The sequence below is a fragment of the Cheilinus undulatus genome, linkage group 4 (assembly GCF_018320785.1).
Source record: "Cheilinus undulatus linkage group 4, ASM1832078v1, whole genome shotgun sequence".
NCBI lineage: Eukaryota > Metazoa > Chordata > Actinopteri > Labriformes > Labridae > Cheilinus > Cheilinus undulatus.
This window is the reverse complement of record NC_054868.1, coordinates 26,043,778-26,069,394: the sequence shown is the minus strand read 5'-3', so window position 1 is coordinate 26,069,394 and position 25,617 is coordinate 26,043,778. Positions and strand designations below refer to the sequence as shown.

Sequence of the window (25,617 nt, the reverse complement as noted above, 5' to 3'; positions counted from 1 at the left end):
AGTTTACACTGAAGCCTACATCTACAGTGGTAAAAGAAGCAAAATATCCTCTTAAAAAAGTAATTCGACACTTTCTTTACGTTGTAATAAGTAAAACAATTTAACTAGTAGAGAAGTATTATCATTCTTTAATGTAACTTTAGTAGTTATTTTTTATTTTCTGTTGTTTACCTGAACTGTTTGTTGTCAATGAGATGTCCGTACAATTCAGTAGCGCAAAATGCAAATCCTCACATCTTTTTTTATTATTTTATTTATTTTGGTGTTCAGAGGCGGTTGGCATCCAAAATTGTTGCATATCCTTGCATCTTTTCGGTGGATGCGCTTTAATTATACGTCACGTGAATTCCCTGAAGTGGTTGGTCAAAGCAATACTTTGCCCCTCCCTTGTTAATGCTGATTCAGTCCTCGATTGGCCCTCCTCAACGCCAGTCCACCTCCTTTTGAACCCAATGAACGCCTTCCCGTGGCTTTTTACCCTGCCCTGCGACCGCATTGCTGCAAAGTTTACTGTAGCTACATTTGAATGCTAGCGGCGGAGTTTCAAGTTTATTTCACTGCCGCTGCGCCCGAGAAGTTCTTTGATACACTTCACTTGGTCCTAATGCCAACATAAACAGCTGTGGGTGTACACCGGGGACTTTAAAGACTCAGCAATGGAAACGCAGAGTTCAGCTTTTCATCTGCTGTCGATTTATTAGTTGACGTTTTTTTCCTACTGCTGCTCGATGGGAAGGAGGTTTTTGACTCGCTAACATCAGCACGAGCGCTGCTCCCACGCCTCGTGGGGCACGTGCTCTTTGTTATTTACATGTTAAAGTGTAACCTTACAAACTCCCCCTGAAGTCAGTTTTTTTTTCTGGTTTCCAAAGGACGTGAGGCATTGGCGTAGAAAGTCTAACTTACCCTTTTATCAGCTTGTAGCGTGGAAACTTTCTCAAGGGTAACAACGGACAAATTTGACGTTCTTTGTGGAGAAACGTGTCTGAAACCCACTTTGTCTCCATAGCAACATGCCTATAAGGCGTTTTGGGGGTCACAGGTCTCTGGTCTCTCACTCTCAAACACCTAAACTGTCGTACGGTTACACCAGGATGAATATTTCAAGAAGTGGGTACCGTGTGTTTTCTGCCAACTCCACCACCGCCTGCACCGAGCTCGCCAAGAAGATAACGGAGTAAGTGAGCTTTAACTGCTGCACATTGATCATCAGTGTCGTTTTAACGCTGTCATTTTTAGTGTTCATGCTTCTGTTACCTGGCGTAATTCTGACGGCACACCTGGGATGCAAAAGGTTATTGAAAACAGATAAATAGTTATAATGGCAGGAAGTACACTTTACCAATGTAGAGGTGTGCATGCATTAGTTGAAGGTCATGTTAACCATTGAAATAAATGGAGTCTGAATTACACAACAATAACACTATTTGTGTAATAGGTGTCAGACAGCCTTACAAAAGACAAAAAGGCTGATATGGGTGTTTTTGTACACCTGTTTCCCACACTATTGTCATATCTCTATAAGTTTGTCAGGTTCGTTTTGTACCCTTAAACAAAACTTGGCAATGATACTTAATGGTAGATTATGTCATTTTTAACCTTAAAATAATCCAAATTTAAGAGCTTCTCTGCATTTTTTTGGTCCAGGTTTACCAAACTGAGTGTTGTCATGCTACACTTTTTTGAATTAAAATGAATTTAAAGGTTGTTCTTCTTTGGTTCGGTCTTTAAAGTTTTCCCTTTTGTCAAAAAAAAAAAAAAAAAAAAATCACACAGTGCAAATGAAATATTAGCTAGCTGTATTAGAGTATAAGTGAACTTTTTTCTTAGATGGGACATCCAAAGATTGTGTCATAGACCATTATTGTGATGAAACGAGTGTCTTACACTGTTATGTCAGAGAGAACGTAGGTACACATGCACTACACTGGATTTTGTTTTACCAGTCAGACGTCATTGCTGGCAGTGACTCATGTGGCATTTAAATGTCTATTAGACAGAAAGAAACAATTAAAACCAGATTGCATGTATCAGAACATGTTTGTTTTTATGATATCAATTACTGCCTGCCTGCCTGAGATCTCCTCAAACATTGATATCTTCTATTGTTGCTGGAGTACTGAATTCAGAGTGAAGCCATGTTTCTCTCTGCCCTGCAGACTTGTCAGACAGCCAAGCAGAAGTTGCATTGCTAGCACTGTGAGAAACAGCTTAGCTGTCTCTGTTTTCACTGTTTGGCAACATTGAAGAACATTATTGGGAAGATTATGCCGCCAAGAAGATGTTTTGTGGAGCATAGGTTAAACATCATGAGCATGTGGAACATGTTAATGAATACTTGACTATTTACTCTTGAGGTACACACAGTGTCTGGACTGTGTAAATAACCCTGGCACTGCCGTCGTTCTTATTTTTGCCAGATCTCTTTGGTGGTATTCTTTGAGATCTTACTTGATAGACAAATAGAAACATATTGAGTTAATAAATGCACACCCATTACCCTTATTCCTCGATTTTTCCTTTTAGATTTGTACTTGGTTGTAAAGTTTTTATAAAGGATTCTGACATTCAGTGAAACATTTGATTGATGTAAACAGGGTGAGGCCATGGAGCAGAATGTCATTTCTTGCCAGTGGGATCCCAGCTGGCTGTCATGGCAGAGGAGCCTCCCTCTGTCACCATGCCAAACCCTCACTGATGTGCAGTTTGCTTTAAAGAGTCATCAGGTTCTCTTGATGTAATTGGCACTGATCCGTGGCTGTTTAGTATTAAAATTAACAGCGTGATGTTCTGCCAAAGGCATGGCTGTGTTTTTGATGCCTGGGCCTGTCTCTGGTTTGACTTGTTATAATAGGACTGTTCTGCAAACTTTGTTTCTGTCAATAACTTTGTTTTTCCTGTTTGAAGGTGCAAATAGATTAACAGACTTATGAAATACCCCAACAGTTTGTATGCTTTAACTGTAAGGAAAATGTTCTGGAGTTGTGTGTAAAGTTGTGTGTCATAGCTCTGAATATGTAGACAAGGCCTGCATATGTATTTGTTATTAGGTAAACAGATCGTCCAAAACATTAAAACTGCATGTGAAGAACTAACAATTGTCATATACACATCAATAAGTTGATCACATAAAGATGTGTTTGAGTGTGTTTAATGCCTGTGGTCTGTTTTAATATTCTGCTTTATGTTTTTTCAGGCGCCTGGGTGTGGAGTTGGGAAAGTCAGTTGTTTACCAAGAGTCAAATAAAGGTACAGCTCTTAAATATTAAGTCTTTTATTTCCACAGTGAATGTCTTAGATAATTTTTTTCTACATTGTTGTTTTCAGAGACGAGAGTGGATGTGAAGGAGTCTGTCCGTGGGCAAGACATCTTTATCATTCAGACTATTCCGAGGTGAGAGAGGGAGGGCTTTATTTTGCTGGTAGGTTCCATGTAGAAACCCCAAATAACTTACCAAACTCCTTAATTTTTTTAGCCTCCTAAGCACTTTTGCTCTGATTCTAGATTTGGTTAGCCAATAGTAGAAACGACTAGAGTTGTCAAGATACCAGAACATTGAATTTCAATGCAATTCAAGTTGAAGTCAAATATCAATTGTTTTGATACCACATTAACAAAAATGAAAAATCCTGGACCCCCAAACTGGTGAATTTAGTTATGATTTTAATTTTCCAACCTGAGGAGAGGTTCACTAAACATCCAATACATACCAAAATGGGGCATATTGTTCATAGTAAAAAAGGCAAAGTAAATACAATTTTCCTAATCAATATTGGACCAGAAAAATGTCTAAAGTGAGTCTGCTTTCTGTCTGTAACTTGTATATTTTTTCTTATTTAAGTCATTTGGGTGTCGGTGTTTGTGCAGTACTGTGAGGCTGTAATCAGTCATGTAAAGGAAAACTTGTAGGGACCAGGAGACATAGATGTCTCTGTCCTCAACTCTGTGTCTGTACGGACATTGATATTATAGTGTGGCTGTTTTAGAGATGCTTTAGTGATTTAATAGAGCCTATTTGAAGACTGATAAATTAAACACATGGCAAGGATAGAGGATGTGATGGAGGGCGAAGCAAAGACGCTCGGAGCAGAGTGGCATCTTCTACAACAATCAAACAAAACCCTGAATCCTCCTGAATTTCTTTGCAGAGTTTTGGTGTGTTTCTACCTTTTCAAGAGTGTAACTGCTGTGAACCAAGAAGGAAATAAGAGCTTCTCTCTCCATGTCATCACTCTGTTTTAGAAACAGGACATGCTATCATTTTTTCCCCTATCACTGTGTGCTATCTCTTTCTCTCTCTGCTAACTGCATCTTTAGGTTGAAATACAAATGTACATGTGTTTTTTGTCCAAACACCTGTACTGTCTGGACTTTATAACATGACATAATGAATATTGCACCTTATTACTTTAAGGTACAACACTTTAAAACACTTAGTATCAAATAAAGTATTGAAGTATCGAAAACACTGACAACCTTAGAAACAGCAACCTTTTACTTTGATAAAGGAAGCAGTCCATCAGCAACATTGGGGCCATAAACTACATATTTCAATCTTATTTTTCCCAGATTACCTTACAATTTGCTAATATGCAAAAATGCTTAATCAAAAAGTGTCTCACTCTTTTTGAGTGAAATATTTTGATTAAGTATTTAGCTGACCTTGATGTGAAGAATAACACATTCTTGCATCTTTATATTTTTGACCTGGTTTTATGCCTTTTCTTATGATCAGTTTTGCTACATTCAGTGTCAGTCACAACAATATGTCTCCATCTCCAACTATGAAATTTTAAGAAATGTACAAGAAACCTGCTTTTTTCAAACTATGCACAAAATTAAGATATGTATAAAATGTCTTTTCATGTGCAGTGACTATGGGAAGTTTTTCTGTTGTTTTTACATTTAAAAATACAATTGTTTGGACTTTTATAGGAGGTTTAAGTTCAAATGCAGCATAACTTACACAGAAGTATAACTGAAAAAAGTGGACTTTGAGCAAGGAATTCCTTTGTTTTTGTCCTTATCTATCAGTTATTAGCCAGACAAAGGAGACCTGTCTGGAAGATAAGAGTTCACAGGAGTGTCATTACAAACTTGAGTCGCTCATATTGAGTGTTCAAATCAAGCGCCCACTGACCTGCCTGTGGGATCTCTAGTTTCAACACACTGTCAAGGCCAATATGTATACACACAGTTTCTCATTACATCAACAATTCTTCTTTCTGAAGTAGTGAAACTGGTCTAGTCAGCAGAATAAAAATAGTCAGAGCAGCTTATCAAAGTTTTAATGTCTGAAGCTAAGAAAACTCAAATGAAGAGCTTTTCGGAGTGGAGTCTGATAAAAAGCCTTATTAAAATGATAGGATCAGTAAGATCTAACTGAATGTGCTGTTTTTCAGAGATGTCAACACAGCCATCATGGAGCTGCTGGTCATGGCTTACGCCCTGAAGACGTCCTGTGCCAAGAACATCATTGGGGTCATTCCTTATTTTCCTTACAGCAAGCAGTGCAAGATGAGGAAGAGAGGATCCATAGTCTGCAAACTGCTTGCATCCATGTTAGCTAAAGCTGGTATGGACTTTGTTTTTATGTTTTTATTCAAAAGCTAGTTTATTTAACAGATTTCAATAAAGGTACAAATAAAAAGACATAGACAGTGATACAACAAATCCTTTGTTCTTTTTTTAGCTAGTTATTAAGATTATTTGGAAGTGATGTCAACAGTACAGATCAAAACATGACCATTTTATATATGCAGTTCTAAACTAAAAATCTAATTCATTGTTGGATCTCTATTGTTTCTTGATCTTTGCCTCCAAATCTAAGAGAATAGAACCTCTGATGTCTTTGGTGTTGCAGGGCTAACTCACATCATCACAATGGACCTCCACCAAAAAGAAATCCAGGGCTTCTTCAGCTTCCCTGTTGACAATCTGAGAGCTTCCCCTTTCCTCATCCAGTACATTCAGGAGGAGGTGAAGCCACATTTTCTGTTCAGTTTAGTGTAAACAAGGTGCTACAACAATAATGATATTTTGTTTTACCTCAGAGAATGAGTTTTGGAACTGATTTACAGATATACAGTGTTTGCTGTTATGTAGGAACAAAGGCCATTTTCACATTCTTTCTTTGTTACGCTGCAGATACCAGACTACAGGAATGCAATAATTGTTGCAAAGTCCCCTTCAGCTGCCAAGAGGTATCAAAAAAAAGTCTTTAATACTCAAATTTTAAAAGGTCTAAACTTCTCAGTGGCCATTTCCTTTCTGTAGCTTTATCCTTGAATTTTGCTTTTATCTTTTCATATTAATACTGTCTGTCTTTTTAAAGGTATAATAAGCAACATTTTAAACATTGATACTGCAGACATCAAATATGTCCTAACTAAGCCCTTTTTTAAAAAAAGCCACACCCTCTGGGCTTTTTGTTTTCAGCTCTGTGTTTGCATGGGGCAGGGCAGCATGGCATTGCACTTCTTTGTGTTTGTTTGTTTTGCACAGAGGCTTAAATTTGTCCCATTCACAGTATACTCCCTTGTCCAATTGTTATCCCTGCCACAAGGTGGGGTAAGAGAGACTTCCCTGCAGGCGTGACAGGCAGAAATTAATTAAAAGAGTCTAATTCAAGGAAAATGAACAGACTTTCCAAACAGGAAAGTCTTTCTTTGGTGTGTAATACTAAAAAGAAGTAAGAACCAAATTATAGAAACTGCTGCTTGTTTTGGGTTGAGAGACTGATGCTTAAGTGTAACATCTGATGGACATCCAGTCTGAAAGTGGCATGTTATGTCTCTAAGTTTGTCCAAGCTTTTGTCCAAAGTTCTGTCTGCTTTTTCTCTGCCTGTGTGTTTATTTTGGCTTGTTTGTCTGTTCTTTGACTCTTGTGTGACTCTGTATCTGTCTGTCTCAGAGCTCAGTCCTACGCTGAGAGGCTACGACTCGGGCTGGCAGTGATGCACGGGGAGGCCAACCAATCAGAATCAGACATGGCTGATGGGCGACAGTCTCCCCCTATTTCCCGCACCACCACAGGACACACCGGCCTGGAGCTGCCATGTAAGACACACAACATACTAGTTTCCTCAGTTACAGTTTCTACTGTGACCTCTCACGTCTATTTAGAGAGATTTTGATGGCATATCTTGTTTTTGTGAATTATTTTGCGCTCTGCAGTGAAAAGCCAGGACAAAGGAAAGCTTTATTATTGTGTTCAGATTTGTTTTCTGCAGGATTTCTATAACCAGAGAGCTTTTTGCTGCAGAAAAGGGTTCCTTTTTAAAATAACCTGTTAAATTTTAAGTTTTCTTAGCTCTCATCAACCTCTCAAGGATTGAAAATAAGAGCAAGCTTTTACTACTAGCAGTGTATTGTGTGTGGTTAGCTTAATAGCTAACTGTGATTTTTTTAGTGTGTTAATTTTGTGTCATGAGCTTATGTGTGTGGAGCTCAGATTTATTAAAAGAAAAATTTACTGTAAGTGCCTACTAACAGACTTAAAGGCATCCTATAACAAGAGCTCCTGCTGACCCTGACATTGCTCTCGCAAATTCACATATTCACCATTTCCTCAGCATGTTTCAGGTCAGCCCTGCCTCAACCCTGACATGACTGACCCTTTTTTTCCCTTAGTCAGGTTTATTTCCCTCTTCTCATCTTGTCCTCTTTGCTCTCTTTTCAGCTTATTTTACCCTCTCCCTCCTTCATCCCTTCAACTTGAAAATGTGTTTTTGTCAGCCTTATCTTTTTTCTCTCCAGCAGGAGCTGAATCATTCCATTCCAGCTCTTTTTTTCTCCCTGCCTTTAAACATTAATTACATGAAAGTTCTATTTATCCACGCTGTCTCTCTGCACTCAGAAATCTCCTCTGAAAGCAGTGGAAGTGTTCATTGTGGATTTCACTGTATGCTTTTCAATGTTTTGTCTGCTGTTTGTTTAACTGTGCATTTATATTTTCTGTCCATCCTTTCTTTTGCCAACGCAGGCGGCAGACATCATGTCCCATTCCCTGGGATAGAGCTCCCAAGTATGATCAGAACTCTTGAATGCTTTCATGCTTCCTGTTTATGTTTGTCTTACTGCATGAAACTGCAGGATGAGTTACTGAGGGCTTCCACTTCTCTTTACAGCCACAAATTCAAGAATTGAAATGACAAGACCTATATGAGCTGATTGATGGATCATAGTAGAGAAACATTAAATTCTTGCCAACAGTAACAATAACGGCTAAAGTATTAGAAACATGTTTAACTTAATTTATAGCCTCCTCTTCAAGGTGTGTACCAAGCCTGCCTCTAAATGTCAGATGTCATAACTATATATATATATATAGTAAAAAAACTATAATTTGACATATTAATCAAGAAATAATAATGTGCTTTACTATTTTTTTCATTTTTTGTAACTCAGTAAATTTGAAAATTCATGGATAACAATAGTAATTATATTTTAGCATTAAAAATATCATTTGGGTTAAAGAGCTTCTACATATTGTTGTATTAACCATTGCAGAAACATAAAAAATGATTTTGGTAATTACCAATGCTGTTAATTTAGGGCAGCTGTGGCATAAACCTTACCTTGGGTGGTGGTCTAATAAATTTGTTAAGCACTGTATTTATCGATTGGTTGATTGATAATCCAATCAGATTGATGGAAAGTCAAAACATCAATCTAAATCAATGCTTCAAGCCATGCTTTTAATTTGAAATCCCCCCCCACACGCCTGCCCTCAACAAGCTAGCTGCAAACTAGCTAACTAGCAGCAGTGGCTTAAAGTTTTGCAGCTGAGGGAAAGAGAATTTCCTCTCTTCTCTCGGCTGTGGATATATTTCAGACAGAGGCTACTGCAGGACTGTATGGCTGTATGAGATCGTTCACGGATTAAAAACACTCAGCTCATATGGCTGAGGTAGCGCGAGTGCTGTTAGCAGCAGACCAAAGATACACAGAGGGGGAAAAGTCTGCTGCTGCATGTCTCTTTGATAGACTGATTTTATTTCACCATCTCACGTCAGATTTATAATGAAAATTTTGCTCCAGTCTAAACTCCCCATTTGTTAAAATCAAGGCAGCAATAAATAAACAATGCTAAAAATTCATCACTATAACATCATATGCCCCACGTTTAACTTATTTAAATCTCATAAGATGAATAAACTAGAAAATGAACTATCTGCCACAGTAATAGGTCCCTGTTTAAAGTATGAAGGGCTGATATAGAGCGGAAATGTATGTTGAAGTCCACATGTGTGTAAATAAGTTTAGGGGAAAAAAATCTAAAATGGGAACACAGGCCAAACATTTTATTCATTATTTTAAAGGATTGCAGAAAAAGTCCATATTGGTGCTTTAGAGTGATCTGAGGAATTGAGGAAATAAAAAGTTTGGCACTGAAAATGTTTGCTGTTTTAAATCAACATGTTTTAACACAAATGTTCATAGTTGTGTCCCTAATTTAAAGGCAATCAGGTCTTTGTTGTTTTTGTTAAAGAGATATTTTAGTAAACACAGAGACCTGTCAATAATTCAGTTGCAGAAACGCTTTATCTGTAACTATCGCCTGATATCGATCCTATCATATCGTTGTCCAAAATATTGATATCGTGTAGATATCGACTGAGATTAAACTAGTGATTTACACCCCTATTAATTTGGAACCTGACCAACCCAGGCTTGTCTACCCAAGGCTGGTCATGAGGCAGCAAAGGGGAAAGCCTTTTAGGGCCCAGCCACAGTAAGAGGCTCATGAAGATTTACAAAAATGGTCTATTATAAACCCAAGCAATGATAACCAAATGTTATCTATTTGTTTGTTTAATTAACAGAATAATTTCCTCCCAATAAGAAGTGTCAGACAATAATACAGAGTCATCTCCACCCTTCATGAGCTGATTACTGGTGGAGTGTGCCTTTTGAAAAGCGTTTCTCTCTCAGTATATCAAAATAATCAATTTAAAGAAATCAACTATATACATTTTAATAAGGAAAACTTTTAGGGTGCTAATTTGATTGAAAAGACTTAAAAATTCAAAACAACAGAGCACAGCAGGTGGAATTGGCATTTTAAATCATCATGTGAGAACTATTGTTTATCAGATAACATCACACTGAGTTATAAGAAGGGTTTTTGGCTCTACGAAGAAATTGTGACTTTTAGGAGAAATCTAGGAGTTTGTGTTGCCCAAATCTACAGTTGATAGTTTAAGAGAAGAGATACACAAGGCAACACTCATCTGTGCACATTCATGTGAAAACGAATGATAAAGCTGGGTGCAGCTACGACCGTTCTATGTTAGACTTTGTGCACACAATGTATATTTAAGATGAGAAGTAAGTAGTAACTAAGTCAGATGCAGGAGGTAAGACCAACTTTATTTATGCTTAGCTGGTACACTTAAGCTTCAGGAGGCTAGCGCTAATATTGTTGATCCATCTGTGATAGTAAATTAGATCTGAGGAGAATCTTCCTTTAATTGAAACTATGAGGGGCTCAGTAATTTCAGGTTTCCTTTGAGCTTGGCTCAATCTGGATAAATTGAAGCACACTCAGAAAGAAGGTGGAAAATTGTAAAGTGTCAATTCTATTTGTTGGAAGCCCTCAGTCTTGCATCTTGTCAGTTAAAATAAATGTGAATTAAGTATTGTTACTTGACATGAATATTCTGAATTGTGATATACTGGCTGCCACAATTTTCAAACAAGTGCCTGAAATTTTGTATTTAAGGGTTGAAAAAGAGAGAGTGGAGATATTAACAGTGTAGATATCTGAATTGAGCTTTTACACACTTGCTAAAGTATGAGATTACAAATCTCTTTGTCCACTTTTAATAATAAAATAGGTATTTAAGGTTTTAAATTTCTTAGCATGAAATTAGGAATGCTAGGTGAAAAATTCCTTACCTGACATAACTATAATGTTAAAATGCTGCTCATGGTTTTAATTTGCATCTTTTTCTTTGACTACTTTTAAGTGTAGAAGCTGCTTGGCTTTCTTTTACTTAATGTTTAGATTTCTGTTTTTTTGTTTTTTTTTGTTTTGTTTTTTTTGCACAGAGACCTTGCTGGACAGTCTTGTGCTGGATTTGGGAAATGACTTCTGAGTGTGCCTTGCTGTATTTTGGAGGAGGTTTATCCATATGGTCAGGGCCTAAGTGCAGGTTCTAGATGAGAACTAATCATTAGTTGAAATCTTTTCAAGTGCCTAAATAATTGTATATATCCATTTGGATAAAGAAGCTTTGATTCGGAGGTTGCTGTTATTGAGCTCCAAGAAGTAATTATTTTATAACATCAATATAGTGATATGTATAATTGCAACTGGTTTCAAAGGTTTCAAATAATGATCTCTTTGGGTCTGTGGTTCTCAAAAAAGGCTCAATTCTGCACCCACTTGTCCATCTACCCTCACACCAAATCATTCCTATGCAGTCACATCTTGTAAATTTTATTGAAAATCTAAAGAAGCTGCACAACTGAATCTCATGGTTAATAGCCATTGGTCCGTTTACTGGTTTGGTCCTGTGATAGATGGAAGCGTGTTGGTGTAGAGTGGTCTTGCATGATGTTTGTCACCAAACCTCCCTTTCATTTTTACCTTCCCTTTAGAATTCTGTCGGGGTTACAGGATAAAGTTAGCTCTTTTTCCATAAAATAATTTCCCCCCTCCTGTGTCTTTTAGTGATGATGGCAAAGGAGAAGCCACCCATCACTGTTGTTGGAGATGTAGGAGGCAGAATCGCCATCATTATTGTAAGTCTTTGAACTTTTATATGACCCAGAAACAATTTATCAGTCATTCCTATAATGTCAACACTTGCTCTCTCGTTATCAAAATTTGAAGCAAAGCTAATTTCAAGTTTGAGCAACAGCTTTAATTTTAAAGTGACCCTTTGTTTATTCAGTTATTGAGATTGCTCATGTGCAGTTGTTTTTACGAGTTCATTTCCATGTGGAAACTGTTAGTTGTTTTGTAGGGTTATGGGGTTCTGCATGTAATTTGCTGCAGCTTTTCATAAGGCAGGGTAATACAAAGCATCAAAGCAATGGCAAATAGTTTCGATCTTGTTTGCAATTTAAACAAATTCACATGTTCAGGCCACTTCCCTCGTCAAATTTGTCTGAAGGAAAAAATCTTCCTAAAAATGTTTGACCCTTATTATTTGTAAAATATACTTTTACCTAGTAAGCAGAAATGTTTAAAGTTCAGTTTTTCATCATGAAAATATATGCTTCTTCTTTTTTTTTTTTTTTTAACCCTGTGACTCCTTTTTCAGGATGACATTATAGATGATGTGGAGGATTTCGTAGCAGCAGCAGAGATCCTGAAAGAGAGGGGAGCCTACAAAATTTACATCATGGCCACACATGGTCTGCTGTCTGCTGAGGCTCCCAGACTTATAGAGGAGTCTGCCATCGATGAGGTAAACTCATGTGCAGATGGTATAATTGTCTGTGTAGCATTTGAAAGAGTAGATCATAGTATCCTTTTAGGTTGGCTGAGGCCTTGGGTTGGGTTATCTGGCTCAGTTTTAAAATGGTTTTATTCTTATTTATCTAACAGGAGGTTCTTTGTCTCTGCAAACAATCGTGTATCATCATTTTCCACCATTAAGTACGGTGTGCCTCAGGGTTCAGTTCTGGGATAAATCTTATTCTCTTTGAATGTGCTGCCCCTGAGGCACATCTTTGAAACACATGATATTATCTTTTTACTCTTATGCTGATGATACCAAGCTATACATACCAGTAAAGTGCTGCACTCTGCTGGTTCCCTTTTTAATAATATTGATCCTTTTGCAAGAAATCTAGGAGTGTGGTTTGATAGTGATTTATCTTCTTTGAGATTCTGCATTTAATGCTCTTATTTAACCCCGTACGAGCCAGCACATACTTGAGATCCTCGGGCAGGGGTCTTTAAGCTGTCTCAGGGGCCCGGCTGAAAACTAAAGGGGACAGGGCATTTTCAGTCTGGGCCCCAAGGCTGAGGAAATCAGATTGGCCGAGTCAGTGACCTCTTTTACATCTCTTCTTAAGACACACTTTTATCTGAGAGCCTTTTCTGATTTTACTTGAGTTTGAAGTGCATTTGCTGCCTGGTTTACTTTTTGTCTCTGCTGCTTATGAAGCACTTTATGGCTCTTGTTTTGAAAATAGCTCTATAAATAAAGATTCTGATTATTATTATTGTTATTTATATTATTATTCAGTTGCTGAAAAAAATATGACAACTATCTTAAATGTAAAATAATTCAACTCAGTTATACATGTATATACTTAATGTTGCCCTGTTAAGCCTTTTAGCTCAGATAATAAAAACTTTTTTTTTACATAAATATCCAGTGATTTTATTCATGCCTCGCATAGGTCTGAAATAAACTGATGTTAAACCTACTTCCCCTCAAACAAACAAAGAACATCTGCTTTTGAGAATTTTTATCTAATGACCTTTGCTTTGTCAGTTTGGATTGTCAAACCCTTTATAGAGCTGTTCACTAGCTTTATTTACAAGATACAGCTTGAGAAATGGCTTAAATTGTGGTGAATCTTATTTTGATAGAGAGATTTGTCATTAGAACAGAATATGTATTAAGTTTAGTGCAGTGAATAAGAAGTTACATGGCTGTCTGTATTTATTACTAAAGAGAGAGCTATTACTGAAATGAACTAAAGCTGTTATTGCACCCTCAGGTGGTGGTGACCAACACTGTTCCTCATGAGGTGCAAAAGCTGCAGTGTCCAAAAATCAAAACGGTGGACGTCAGTATGATCCTTGCCGAGGCCATCAGACGCATCCATAATGGAGAGTCCATGGCCTATCTGTTCCGCAACATTGCTGTGGATGACTGAGGCAACACACTATTAAGTTCACATTCCTGCTCACCCTCATAAGCACACACTCTGATGACCAAGAATCTCCGGCCTGTGCTTTATTCTGCGGCTCCTTCTTGTTTTGCTCTTAAACATGTTACTAGAAATTGGCTGCATTAACTGATTGTTACAAAAAACAGCTCAAACACTGCTTCCTTCTCTGTTACATAATGGGACTGAACAATACAAACTTCTTAACTTTACTGTATGCTTTCTTTAATTTGAAAACATGAATTACACAGCATAAGCAGCCTCTTGTTAAGCTGCAGAGTTTGGCAAATAAAACAGTTCCTTTCAGATGAGAAACCTGTCATTTTTTGGATGAATGTTAAAAGTGACAAATGCTCGGCTGTACTGTGCTGATATTAACATGTTCCAACAGCTGGCAGAAAAAAAAACAGGGTTTGCATTTTGAAGTGTGAAGACATTTCTAGAGCTGTCAAAAAAAATGTGCAGTACACTACCCTCACGTCCGAAATGAAACTTTCTGTAGCAGTTTCAGTCACAGATGAGGTCCTTGCTTTATGAAGTATGGAAGTAGAATAAATGTGAAACAGCAGTGTGCAGATGCAGAATGGCTGCTTTGTTTAGATTTTTTATTAATTTATAATTCCAACATATTTCACTGTGCAGCACCCCTCAGGAAATACAGTACAATGCCAAAGAAAGATTAAATAATGCAGGCTGGGTGCTGGGATTGAATTTCTGCTTTATCAGTTTACATTCTTGACACCAAGGAAAAAAGACAGAAGGCAAAACTTTGTGTGTCACCGAAAATTACAAGGTGATTGAAGTAATGTCATGTTTGAATAAAGATGACCACTAATTTTTATTCTTTTAAAACTCAAGCAAAACTGCAACTTTTAAGGTGTTCTGTACATAATTGCTACAGTTTGCCTTAAAAACACATGTATGGTGGTCAGTCTGAGGTGTGAACTCGGCTCTAAATATTTTAAGCAAAATAAATAGTAGCCTGATTCACAAGTACAACTTACAAATGAGCAATGATGGCTCATATCTATGACACATACCACATGTGTATGACACATAGTTTTTACTCCTCCATAGTAAACCAAAGTAGACCTTAGTTTAAAACAATGCTTCATACATCTGCTGACATTTACTACACTGAACCTCAGATTCCTGCTGTGTTCTGCCAGAGACCCTGAACTTGTTCTAAACGCCTCAGAGTCTATCAATCTGCTGAGGAGCTTTGACCAAGTCCAGGGGCAAAGACATGAGAAAAAACTGAATGATTGAACTCCCTAAGTGTTGTTAAAATGTAACAACTGAATGCTAATAAAAAATCATAATTAAAGGCAGTGTACAAAAATGATCAAGAAATCCTCAAACATCCATCCAAAAACAGTTATAGTTTTGTGTAATGAGATGACAAATCCACACACCTGCGTCGATGTGAAGCTGTTGAGCCTCCATCTCTTCATAAATGATCAAGAGCTGAGACGGAAGAATGTTTAAATGTGGACTGAAAGAGGAACTAGCCACAAACGTTTACCCAGGCAACTTCCTCAAATTAAAACAGGAAACTTTGCTCACTCTAATCTGATGGAGTGTGTGTGTGTGTGTGGGTGGGTGTGTGTGTGTGTGTGTGTGTTCTTGGACCTGAGAACAAACTTGTCACTGCTCAACAGGTTGCATTAAGGGGAACTGTGACCTGCTGTAGTAGGAACTAAACAACAATGTGTTGTGTCAACCGTTTTAACAGGAGTGCAATATTTAAATGTAGTGATTCTCTACACAAGCCCAGCTCTGTTTGCCTTCAGACTGAAATCAGGTTGTCAGAGTTTATGCCATTTCATTGCCTGGTGTGTCGCACCGGCTCTCAGCTTTAATTAGAATAATTTCCGGTGATGTAAGAAGTGTTTAAGGCATTTCCAAGGCTGTGGCAGCTGTCTACCTTAAGCCAAAGTGTGTTTAAAGATTCAAAGAGGCAGCTCTGATTGATTGTAGAAAAATCCAGTCACCACAGACTGATGATAGACAGTCACATCAGCACACATTTATTGGTCGTCAGAACATTGAGGAAGCCAATAAAGCACAACAGACTTGGTCAACACCTCTTTTTCACATTTTATCTTGAGGTTTTAGGTTTAGGCGTTATAAGAGGAGCAGCAGTATAGACCAAGGTCAAACTAATACTGTCATTTCAGGCAAATGCAATGTGTGTTTTCTATCTACAGATGGCAGCAGAGGCCTGAAAAACCTAAGAGACTAACAGTGACAAGAACAGCAGGGACTGGCTCTGCCTGTTTAGTCACATTTTATGACTGTGACTGTTGATACTTGCTATTCTTGTTGCATTAATGTAAAGAGATGCTTCTATTTCAGACTTCCTTTTCATGTTCCTGCAACTCAAAATATCTGCAGCCTGTCCACATCAACAAGCATAATTAATTTAGGAATCTTGCATTCTGCATTCCCAATAATGGAAATTTTAGTTTTGTTTTAAAGCCATTCATTATTCAATATGACTGAAGACCTTCTGGTGATTAATCTCAGTTATTTATCTAAAGCAATAAATGATCATGTGATGAACACTTATGCACTTTTAAAGCATCAAATAGCTTTTCTCTTTCTTGTTCCACATAATTTCACACAACAAATGTCAATGTTTGTATAAGTTTGTATCTTTTATTACACAGTTTAATCCACATTTAACTTGCATCCTTAAAGCAAACTGCGAAATAATATTCTGACATGATTTGATGGTTAAAAAAACAATATGATTTATAAAAAAACACACAATTCAACATCTTGAATGGTCATTTAAAAATGAAAAGTGCATTAACAGTTTACTTTTGCATATCACCACTTAAGATAAAAAGTTATGACATGATTATTGGCAAATTTGATTTGGATACAAAAAAATTGTAAACATTTCAATGTGCTACAGTGGATCATTGAGTTACATAAAAATACAACCTTGGCACTATCCACAACAAAGAAACACATTTGTGTGTTAGAAACAGTCCAAATATGTTGATGCTATTGAATATTTTATCTGAAAATCCCAAAGTTACACAATGATCCAAACACAAGCATCATGTCACCAAAAAAAGCAGCAACAACATGACATTGAGTAAACAACTGAGCAATAAGTGTTCTTCCCATCTTTCCACCAGCTCTCTGTCAAAGTCCAGCCTCTCCTTCAGTCTCTCAGATGTGTTCCCTGTGGGTTTTTTTTCAGTCCAGCCTCATTTATCTCTGACAGCTCTCCTCTTGACACCCCTAACTAAGATGGACCGGTTTTACTCTATACAACAACACAACCCTCTGTCCTCTCATCTTCAGTCTCCTTACAAAACATAACAACTCTGCTCCTCCTCTGTCTCTTATTAAGACAGAATGCAGCTGTTTGTCTTGTTCATGGGTGGCCGGAAGTTGGTGTCCTTGGGAAAGGTCTCTCTGCGTCTGCGTAGCGCCGGGCTCAGACGGCTGGGGAGGTTTGCTTGCTGCAGGAGCTCTTTGAACACCTCCACCACGTTTTCGTTCTCCTTTGCTGAAGCTTCCAGGTAACTGTTGTTCCAATCCAGCTCTACGGTTGACAACACATCCTCATTAGACACTTGACGCTCCTCTTCCCGGTCCACCTTGTTTCCCACCACCACGATAGGCGTGTATTTGTCCTCCTTGATCTCCAAAATCTCATTCCTGAGGCTCTTCACAGCCTCCAGCGACTCTGGATCATTCACGGCGTACACCAGTGCAAAGGCGTCACTGTTTTGGATGGACAGCTTCCGCATGGCTGGAAAGGAGTAGCTGCCACTGGTGTCCAGGATCTCCACTGTGATCTTGACCCCACCTATGTCATACTCCTTGCTGTGCAGCTCCTCCACTGTGCGCCTGTGTTTGGGCTCAAATTTGTCTTGGAGGAAGCGTTGGATCAAGGCTGTCTTGCCCACTCCTGCTGCCCCCAGAAAGACCAGACGAACATGAGTTTTCTCCTTCACCTCCAGAGACATGCTGCTGTTTGTTCTGGGACCAAAGTAAGAAAATAAACCAAACACTGACTCACTCTACTCACTTCCTTTCAGTGTTTACAGCAGTTGCTGCAAACAGGCAATAATAATTTCAACACCTGTCACTGACTATTTCCTCCCCTTCTGCAGCTCCTTGTGAGCCTTCTCCTTAAGCCCCCTTCTTTTTAACCTCCCAGGTCTGATAAGCTGGCTGTGGCTCTTAGTCTAAGCTGCTCTAACTTGTGTATCGTATGCTTCTCTGTGATTGATCCCACACACCGCCTTTTATGCCTGTTTTGGTGAGAGAGCCTCCATGCCCTTCTGCAGCTGCAGCCAATCAGCAGAAGGCAGCCTGTTGAAGCACTACAGCCAGGCAGCCAATAAAGACAAAGCATGTAAATCAGTGTACAGGAACAGAGGAGGTGCTTTCTGGAGGCATATTGACAGCAGAATGAGCACTGACAACACTGAGGTGGATCCTACTTAAAATGTCTAGCGGTCACGCAGTACCTCAGAGAAGAGACACCATCTGCCCATTATTTCTTTGCCTCAGTCTCAACAGTACAGAGATAAACAGTCTGTCCTTCTAGGATTTTGCCAGCTTTCTTTAACAAACTGTTGCCACCTGAAGTGTCTGATTTTACAGCAACTTCTTATAAAATAATATGATGCAAGTTTCAATAGCTTGACACATTTTTAAAATATCTGCCAGAGTCAAGTACAGCATGAAAGGTTTCAGCGAAGTGAATGCTTTTAATAATATTAACAAAAAGGTTCAGGAATGGAAAGCTTAAAAAAATGTGCTTTTGTGGATTAAAGCGAGCATTTCCTCAAAGTCTTTAAGATCAGTAAAATTATCAAGCACAAGATAAACGTTTGAAGTGCAGTGAACATTATATTCTTCTGTCCTACTTGCTTTTTTGGTTGCTGAGTTAGTATTAAAACATAAGATAAGAGAATGGGGGGATATGTCATTGCATTGCAAGAGATGAAACATTTCATGGAGTCTAATCTGCTTTTTTAAAACTACCAATGTCACAATAGGTCAGTAGTAGTGCTATTCATGAGTCACATCCAGATCCTGTCCAAAGTTGAGCTAATTCTTCCTTCATCTAGCCACCTTTCACAAAGTTTAAGGTCAATGATATCTTTATCATCCTCATGGGGAAACTTGCTTCACAGGAAGAACTATATAACACAAACTATTTCACAAACTATAGGAATGAATAGAATAAAACAAACACATTGGACACAAAAACAATAGCAGGGACAAGATCTCTATATTTGCTTAAGTCAAATTGTTAAAACACTTTTCACCAACAGTTTAGCTACAGTATATAGTTGGGTTGAGCAATTGCGGGATATAAAATCAAAATCAGATAAATTTTTTATTGTCATAGTACAACGTACAGCGAAATTTTTTTGCAGTTCCATTTAGTGCTTGAGCAGTTTCTCATTTAATATTGAAACTGCTCTGAGATATGTGCTGTTTTTCAGTCTGTTAGTTTTGGTTCTTATTGTCCTGAACTGTCTTCCTGAGGGTAGCAGTTGGAACAGGTGATGTGCTGGGTGGGATGAGTTCTTCAGGATGCCCAGGGCATTCCTGTGGCAGCGGGACCTGAACAGCTCCTCTAATGAGAGGAGAGCACAGCCTGTGGTTTTCTGTGCTGTGTTGATGACCCTCTGGAGAGCTGTCTTCTTCTGAGCAGTGCAGCTGTAGAACCACACTGGGATGCAGTATGCCAGTACACTTTCAATGGAGCATCTGTAAAAGGACACCAGCAGCTCCTTGGCCAGGGCATTGCTCTTCAGGGCCCTCAGGAAGTGGAGTTGCTGCTGTGCCTTTTTGATCAGCGCTGTGGCATTGGTTTTCCAGGTTAGGTCATCATTCAGGTGCAGGCCCAGGAACTTGAAGTCCGAGACCCTCTCCACACAGTCCCCGTTGATGTGTATGGCCTGAGGGTTAGATCTGCTTCTCCTGAAGTCCACAACTTTTTCTTTAGTCTTAGCTGTGTTGAGGACCAGGTTGTTGATGCTGCACCATGATGACAGTTTTTTGACCTCATCCCTGTACACAGATTCATCTCCCCCTGAGATGAGCCCGACCACTGTCATGTCATCTGCATACTTCACAATGGAGTTGCCTGGGTGGGTGGGGGTGCAGTCATGTGTATAGAGAGTGTAAAGCAGTGGACTCAGTACACATCCTTGTGGGGAGCCGGTGTTGAGGCTCCCTCATAGGTTTGAATCTGGTTGCAAACTAAAGTGTGGAAGTTTGGAATGGTTGCTAGCTCACCTCCTCGGCACTGACTGGTTGCCCTTGAGCAAGACACTTGTACATGTACAGCCCTTTGCTCTGATGCAACAATGAAACAATGAAACAATGAATTTCCCTGTGGGCAGGGCTGGACTCGAGAGAAAATATTACCCTGGCATTTTTTTTACTTAAACCGTCCCCTCACAATAGGTTGAATGTGACATGAGTACAGTGCCTACAAAAAGTATTCACCCCCCTTGGATGTTTTACCTTTTTATTGTTTTTAGAAAATAACCATGGTCAATATCATTTGGATTTTTTTGACAAAAGAATTACAAAAAAAACTCTTTAAGCCAAAGTGAAAACACATTTCTACAAAGTAATGTCAATTAAACAAAAACGTGTCATTTGAAATAAGTGACTGATCTAATGCAACAGTGGTCCAGCCAGCTGGTGATAGTAGTTTTAAAATGAGTGAAATGAGGATCACTGAGTGCAGTGAATGTTTCTCAAGTGATTGCAGTATATAGAAACCTGTGTCTGGAAGGTCCAGTCACTGGCTAATCAGAATTCCTTGCTGCCATTACAACACAACGGCAAAAGAACACCCTAAGCAACTCAGAGAAAAGGTTAAAAAGTACAAGGGGATGGGTATAAAAGAAACCCAAAGCACTGAAAACTAAGGATACACCTTAGTATTGCGATATTTTGCGCGGCATATATCGTATCATGCCGTCTGCAAAGTATCTTTTTTTTAATTTAATTGCTTAAATGAACTGAAGTCTATGACACTGGATAAATAGCATCATCTGCTCTTCTGTCTACTTGATGATGCTGTGGTGCCCTTTGTCCAGTGAGGTCAGCAGAGGTGACGGTCATACAGCAGGAGAAAGTCAGTGCAACCAATATGGCAGCACTAGGGAAAGGATGAATGCAAGCAGGGTGTGAACAACATGGACATGACACATGGGTTTTGCAAGGAGTGCCACATGAAACTAAAATACTGCGGTAATATGATAAAAATGAAGGCAAGGCTAATGCTATATCAAATAAACAGTTGAAAAAATGGTATAGATAGCAATATATCGCAATATATTGTATCACAATACTCTGTGTATTGCAAAATGTTTAAAATCGCAATAATATTGAATGGTGGTGCAAGTATTGTGATAATATTGTATCGCTGGGCCCCTAGTGATTCCCAGCCCTTTCGAACATCCCCTGTAATTCATTTAAATCCATTATCAAGAAATGGAAGGAAAATGGCACATGTGTAAATCTACTTAGATCAGGCCATCCTTACAAACTGAGCAACCATGCAAGAAGGATACTAGTGAGAGAGGCTACCAAGACACCTCTGACTACTCTGAAGGAGTTGCAGCTGAGATGAGAGAGACTTTGCATAGAACAACTGTTGCCCAGTTTCTTCACCAGTCAAAGCTGTATTGGAGAGTGGCAAAGAGAAAGCCACTGTTGAAGAAAACTTAGATTAAATCTCCACTAGAGTTTTCCAAAAGGCATGAGGGAGCCTCAGTGGTCCAGTAGAAGAAGAAAGTTTTTTGTTCTGATGAGACCAAAATGGTGATTTTTGGCTTCACACAGGACACTATTTCTGACTGACATCACACACCATCCCCACTGTGAAGCATGGTGATATCAGTGTAATAGCAAACAACTCACAGGTAACATTTTACACTCAAACTTAAAGTTCATTGTTTGGCACATGACACAGGATTTTTTTTCCTGTTGTCTGAGTTTGGACTCAAGTAGCAACAGCTAAAATAAGTGAACAAAAACAATTGTGTTACAAGCAAGAAATATCTTCTGAATCCCCTCTGCCATTATGTTCTTGGCAGTTCAGTTATGTGCTGCATAGTAGTTGTTTATTTGGATGTCTCTTATAAAAAGTTGGAAAGGGTCCAAAAATCCATGTAGAACCATCATCAGCCAGGGGCAAGACTAGGAAGATGGGCAAATCTCCAAAAACCTGGATGAACTGAAACATTATTTATCCCTGTGGTGTTCATCACTTAAGCATAAAAAATACCTGTGTGTAACTTTTCTGTCTGTTTACAATTTACACAGTTCTTCTAACAACACAAGCCTCCCTGTCCATGGCTCTGAGTCACCTTCAGCTTTCCTTGGTGTCCAATTAGATGTGATGTATTTCCAGCAACTGTCTGAGAACAAGTCTCATAGTTTGTTCTAGAGGAGTGAGTCTGACTCGTGATCTCCATAAATATCCACTGGGACATAGCCCCGTCTCACAGACTGTGCCTCTCCCTGCCTTGTTAGGTTTGGTAACAGCATGGAACCAAGATAAGCCCTGGGGAAAACTGTTCTCCCCAATGTACCCCCAGAACACACTTTAAATATCCCTTCATACAGCTTTTCCCCTAGGGGGGCTGCTGTACCTGCTGGGCAGTGGAGCAGAGCGGAGTACGGTGGGAATATTAGTGATGGATTTCTTTTTTTTCCTGACACAGTGTGAGGCTGTCAGCTGCCATGCCATTGAATCGAAATGGACTTGAACAGGTGATGGTTGTAATCATGTTTTCCTGATCAACGGGACTGGGACCGAAAAAATACACATCTTTGCACCTCCTACATGTAAAGAAGTAGAGAATGCTTTTCAGTGTGATAGCATACTTGTGCATCTGTTGCAGAGTATCATGCCTATTGGAAGTATTCACACCCTTGGATGTTTTACCTTTTCATTGATTTTATTAATCAATCATGATCAACACAAAAATAAAGACGGATTCCACAGTTAGTGAAATGAAGATCACCTAAGTACAGTGAATGTGTCTCATGTGATTGCAGTATAAAGACACCTGTGTCTGGAAGGTCCAGTCACTGGTTAATCAGTATTCCCGGCATCTACTAAATACTAACTTGAAGGAGCTGAATATTTATGCTGTCACTTATTTTACCTAACATATATTGACATTACTTTGTGAAAATCTGTGTTCACTTTGACATCAAAGAGTTATTTTGTGTTTTGTTTTTTTTGTTTTTTTCAAAAAACTCAAATTATAATGACCATAACTCATTTATAAAATTAATAAAAGGGTAAAACATCTATGGGGAGAATACTTTTTGTAGGTATTGCATGTGGACTCAAGAACTGGATTTGAGCAGAATTCCAGAGATGCTTGTTTTTTACTGTCCTTTAAATATTACTTTAAGTATCTACTTAAGTACATTTCAGAGGGCAGAATTGGTCTTTAAGATGGAAATGAACGTGCTGTTGACTGAGCATACACATGTGTATGATGGCATCAGTGCATCCTCTGCCTCTGTTTGGCGCCTTGGCTGAGCTTGTCCTCAAATATTAACCTAGCACAGACGCAAAATGCAGTATGCACATGACCGGTGGGGGCAGGGCTGCCTCACCTGATATGTATGGCACACACAGTGCACAGGGCCTCATCATCTTTGAAGGGCCTCATGTATGTGTAGGTATTTTCTTTTTCCCTCTGATAAACATTCACAGCTCCTATGTAATTACATGGGGATCACTCTCAAGTATATTTACAGTCAAATTAATTCATTTTGGAGAAATTATGTAATCTAAGACCAAGGGGCAGAGGGCCCCAGAAAACATTCTGCTTAGGCCCCCACCATGGTTAATAAATGCGATTAAGTGCTGTCTTTGGTGCCCTTAAACAGACAAAATGTGATATGTCTGCCATCAGGGTGCCCTTCTAGCAGACAATATGTGGTCAAGTACCCAGCAGGGAGCCCTCTCAGTGGTCAAAACTTGACAAAGGGCACTCTACGATACCTTTCTGGAGGTGAAAATGCAATGAAGTATCTTAGTATAGAATCCATTTTCACTGACTTCCTCTCTTGTGAGTGTTTGTGAAGTAAACTGTTAAATAGTTGATAATTACTTGTCTGTTTTATCTTCGCCAGTGTTTCTGGCTATATCAGGGTATATGTTTTGTCCCTTGTGCTTCACAACATAAAGCAGGTATTATTCTTGCAACTAAAAAGATCTACCCTGACACATTAAAATCCTCATACTCACCTTGTAAATCTGATAATGCCCCATAACTAAACACAATGTGTGACCATACTCTAAATCAGTGAGTATAATTAAGGCGAACAAAAATAAAAAAGGACCTTCCATCTGTGGTACTAGGGCTCGTTTCTCACATGCTTTTATGTGGTATATCCTCAGCCTTTTTGTATTTCTATTTACAGTCACGCCACCTGTGGTGATGATAATTACCAGATGGGTTTGCTCGTTACACTGAAGCAAATGTTCATCTCAGATGTGTGTTAGGAGCAGAGACACGATTGTACATTACTCAGATTATCACAGATGCTGCAAACATACAGAACATTCAAACACACATCTTTATCAGGCTTTGTTTACTTGTATTAGATCTCTTTTCTTTGTTTTGAAAGGTTTTAATGTTCTTCATCTTCTTCTCTTCAAAGATTAGCATGCTGCTTAATGCTTGTCTAAGGTTGTCTGTATGACCTGTGTCGTGACCTTATTGTGCTGCATACACCATTGTTCTCCTGTGTGTGAGTGTGTATGTTAGTGTTTATCCTTTAGTGATCCCACGCTCTGCCAGGGTGTTTCCTCATTCAGGCTTTATCTGAGTTCTGTAATCAGACAGTCATGGTGGTATTTTGTTGATTAGATCAGACAGCACCTGTTTGTGAAGATATATTTTCCAATTAAAATAACCATTTAATGAATCTGTTAATATTAGCATGTCTGTCTTTAATCTAAATAAATTTCCCAAAGGCTCCTATTTCATAGGAGGGGAGAACTGTCCGTTTCTTTGCCTCCAATAGCCTGAGCCTCCGCATTAATGCTCTTGTGGCCAACATACAAACTGCACTGTCAACCTGTCAAGATAGTGCCACAAGATGATCATGTTTTAATCTGACAGATGCCAAGTATAAATCTTGCCCAACATGTGAATTAACCTTCACTGGTACTCGAATAATTTTCCCCCTGTAAACTCCATAGCTTTGTCTTTGTCCAAAGGCATTTTTTGGTTCAACCAAACAAAATAATATATGAAGTAAAAGGTCAAAAATATATAGGCTCTGGTTTACACTAACTGTGGTTATCCTGTCATGCTGTTACATTTCAGACAAGGAGAACAGGGACCTAACTTTCATCCTATTAAAAGTCAGTCTACTTCTTTTATAAATGCATGACCATCTTTTCTTCATTGATGAGAAAAGCTCATGGAGACACACTTAGATCTGTTATGAATATAAATCTGTAAAAACCCATTCATATAATTAAAAATTGTGGGTTTTCTTAGGCAGAATCAAAATCAGTGTCTTGAAAAATGAATGCACTGGTTTTCCCCAGGGGTGTCCAACCTGTGGGCCAGGGGCTAAATGAGGCCCATGGTCCATTTTTAATTGGTCCACAGCAAATTCTAAAAACTAGAAATAATGCCAACAACAGCTTGTACATATCTAAATCTTAATGTTTATATGTAGCAGGTTTATGTATTTTTGTATGTAATGTG

The 25,617-nt window shown here is 38.6% G+C and overlaps 2 protein-coding genes across 3 annotated transcripts; one reads left to right on the top strand and one right to left on the bottom strand.

Moving 5' to 3' along the window:
- The first annotated feature begins 467 nt into the window (after positions 1-467).
- On the top strand, positions 468-14,167 carry LOC121508481 (phosphoribosyl pyrophosphate synthase-associated protein 1-like). 2 transcript variants are annotated; one of them, XM_041785376.1, is made up of 11 exons: positions 468-1,177; positions 3,197-3,249; positions 3,328-3,394; positions 5,404-5,576; positions 5,865-5,980; positions 6,149-6,204; positions 6,915-7,060; positions 7,986-8,027; positions 11,682-11,752; positions 12,277-12,423; positions 13,691-14,167. In XM_041785376.1, exons 1-11 carry the CDS (start codon positions 1,014-1,016, stop codon positions 13,847-13,849), a joined length of 1,194 nt encoding a protein of 397 aa, XP_041641310.1. In that variant the 5' UTR covers positions 468-1,013; the 3' UTR covers positions 13,850-14,167. The 2 variants fall into 2 exon arrangements, with proteins under 2 accessions (XP_041641310.1, XP_041641311.1); XM_041785377.1 differs by lacking the exon at positions 7,986-8,027.
- A 2,341-nt stretch (positions 14,168-16,508) lies between these two features.
- On the bottom strand, positions 16,509-18,095 carry rasd4 (rasd family member 4). Its single transcript, XM_041785636.1, has one exon. The coding sequence runs from the start codon at positions 17,851-17,853 to the stop codon at positions 17,227-17,229; it is 627 nt and encodes a 208-aa protein (XP_041641570.1). The 5' UTR covers positions 17,854-18,095; the 3' UTR covers positions 16,509-17,226.
- Positions 18,096-25,617: the final 7,522 nt, after the last annotated feature.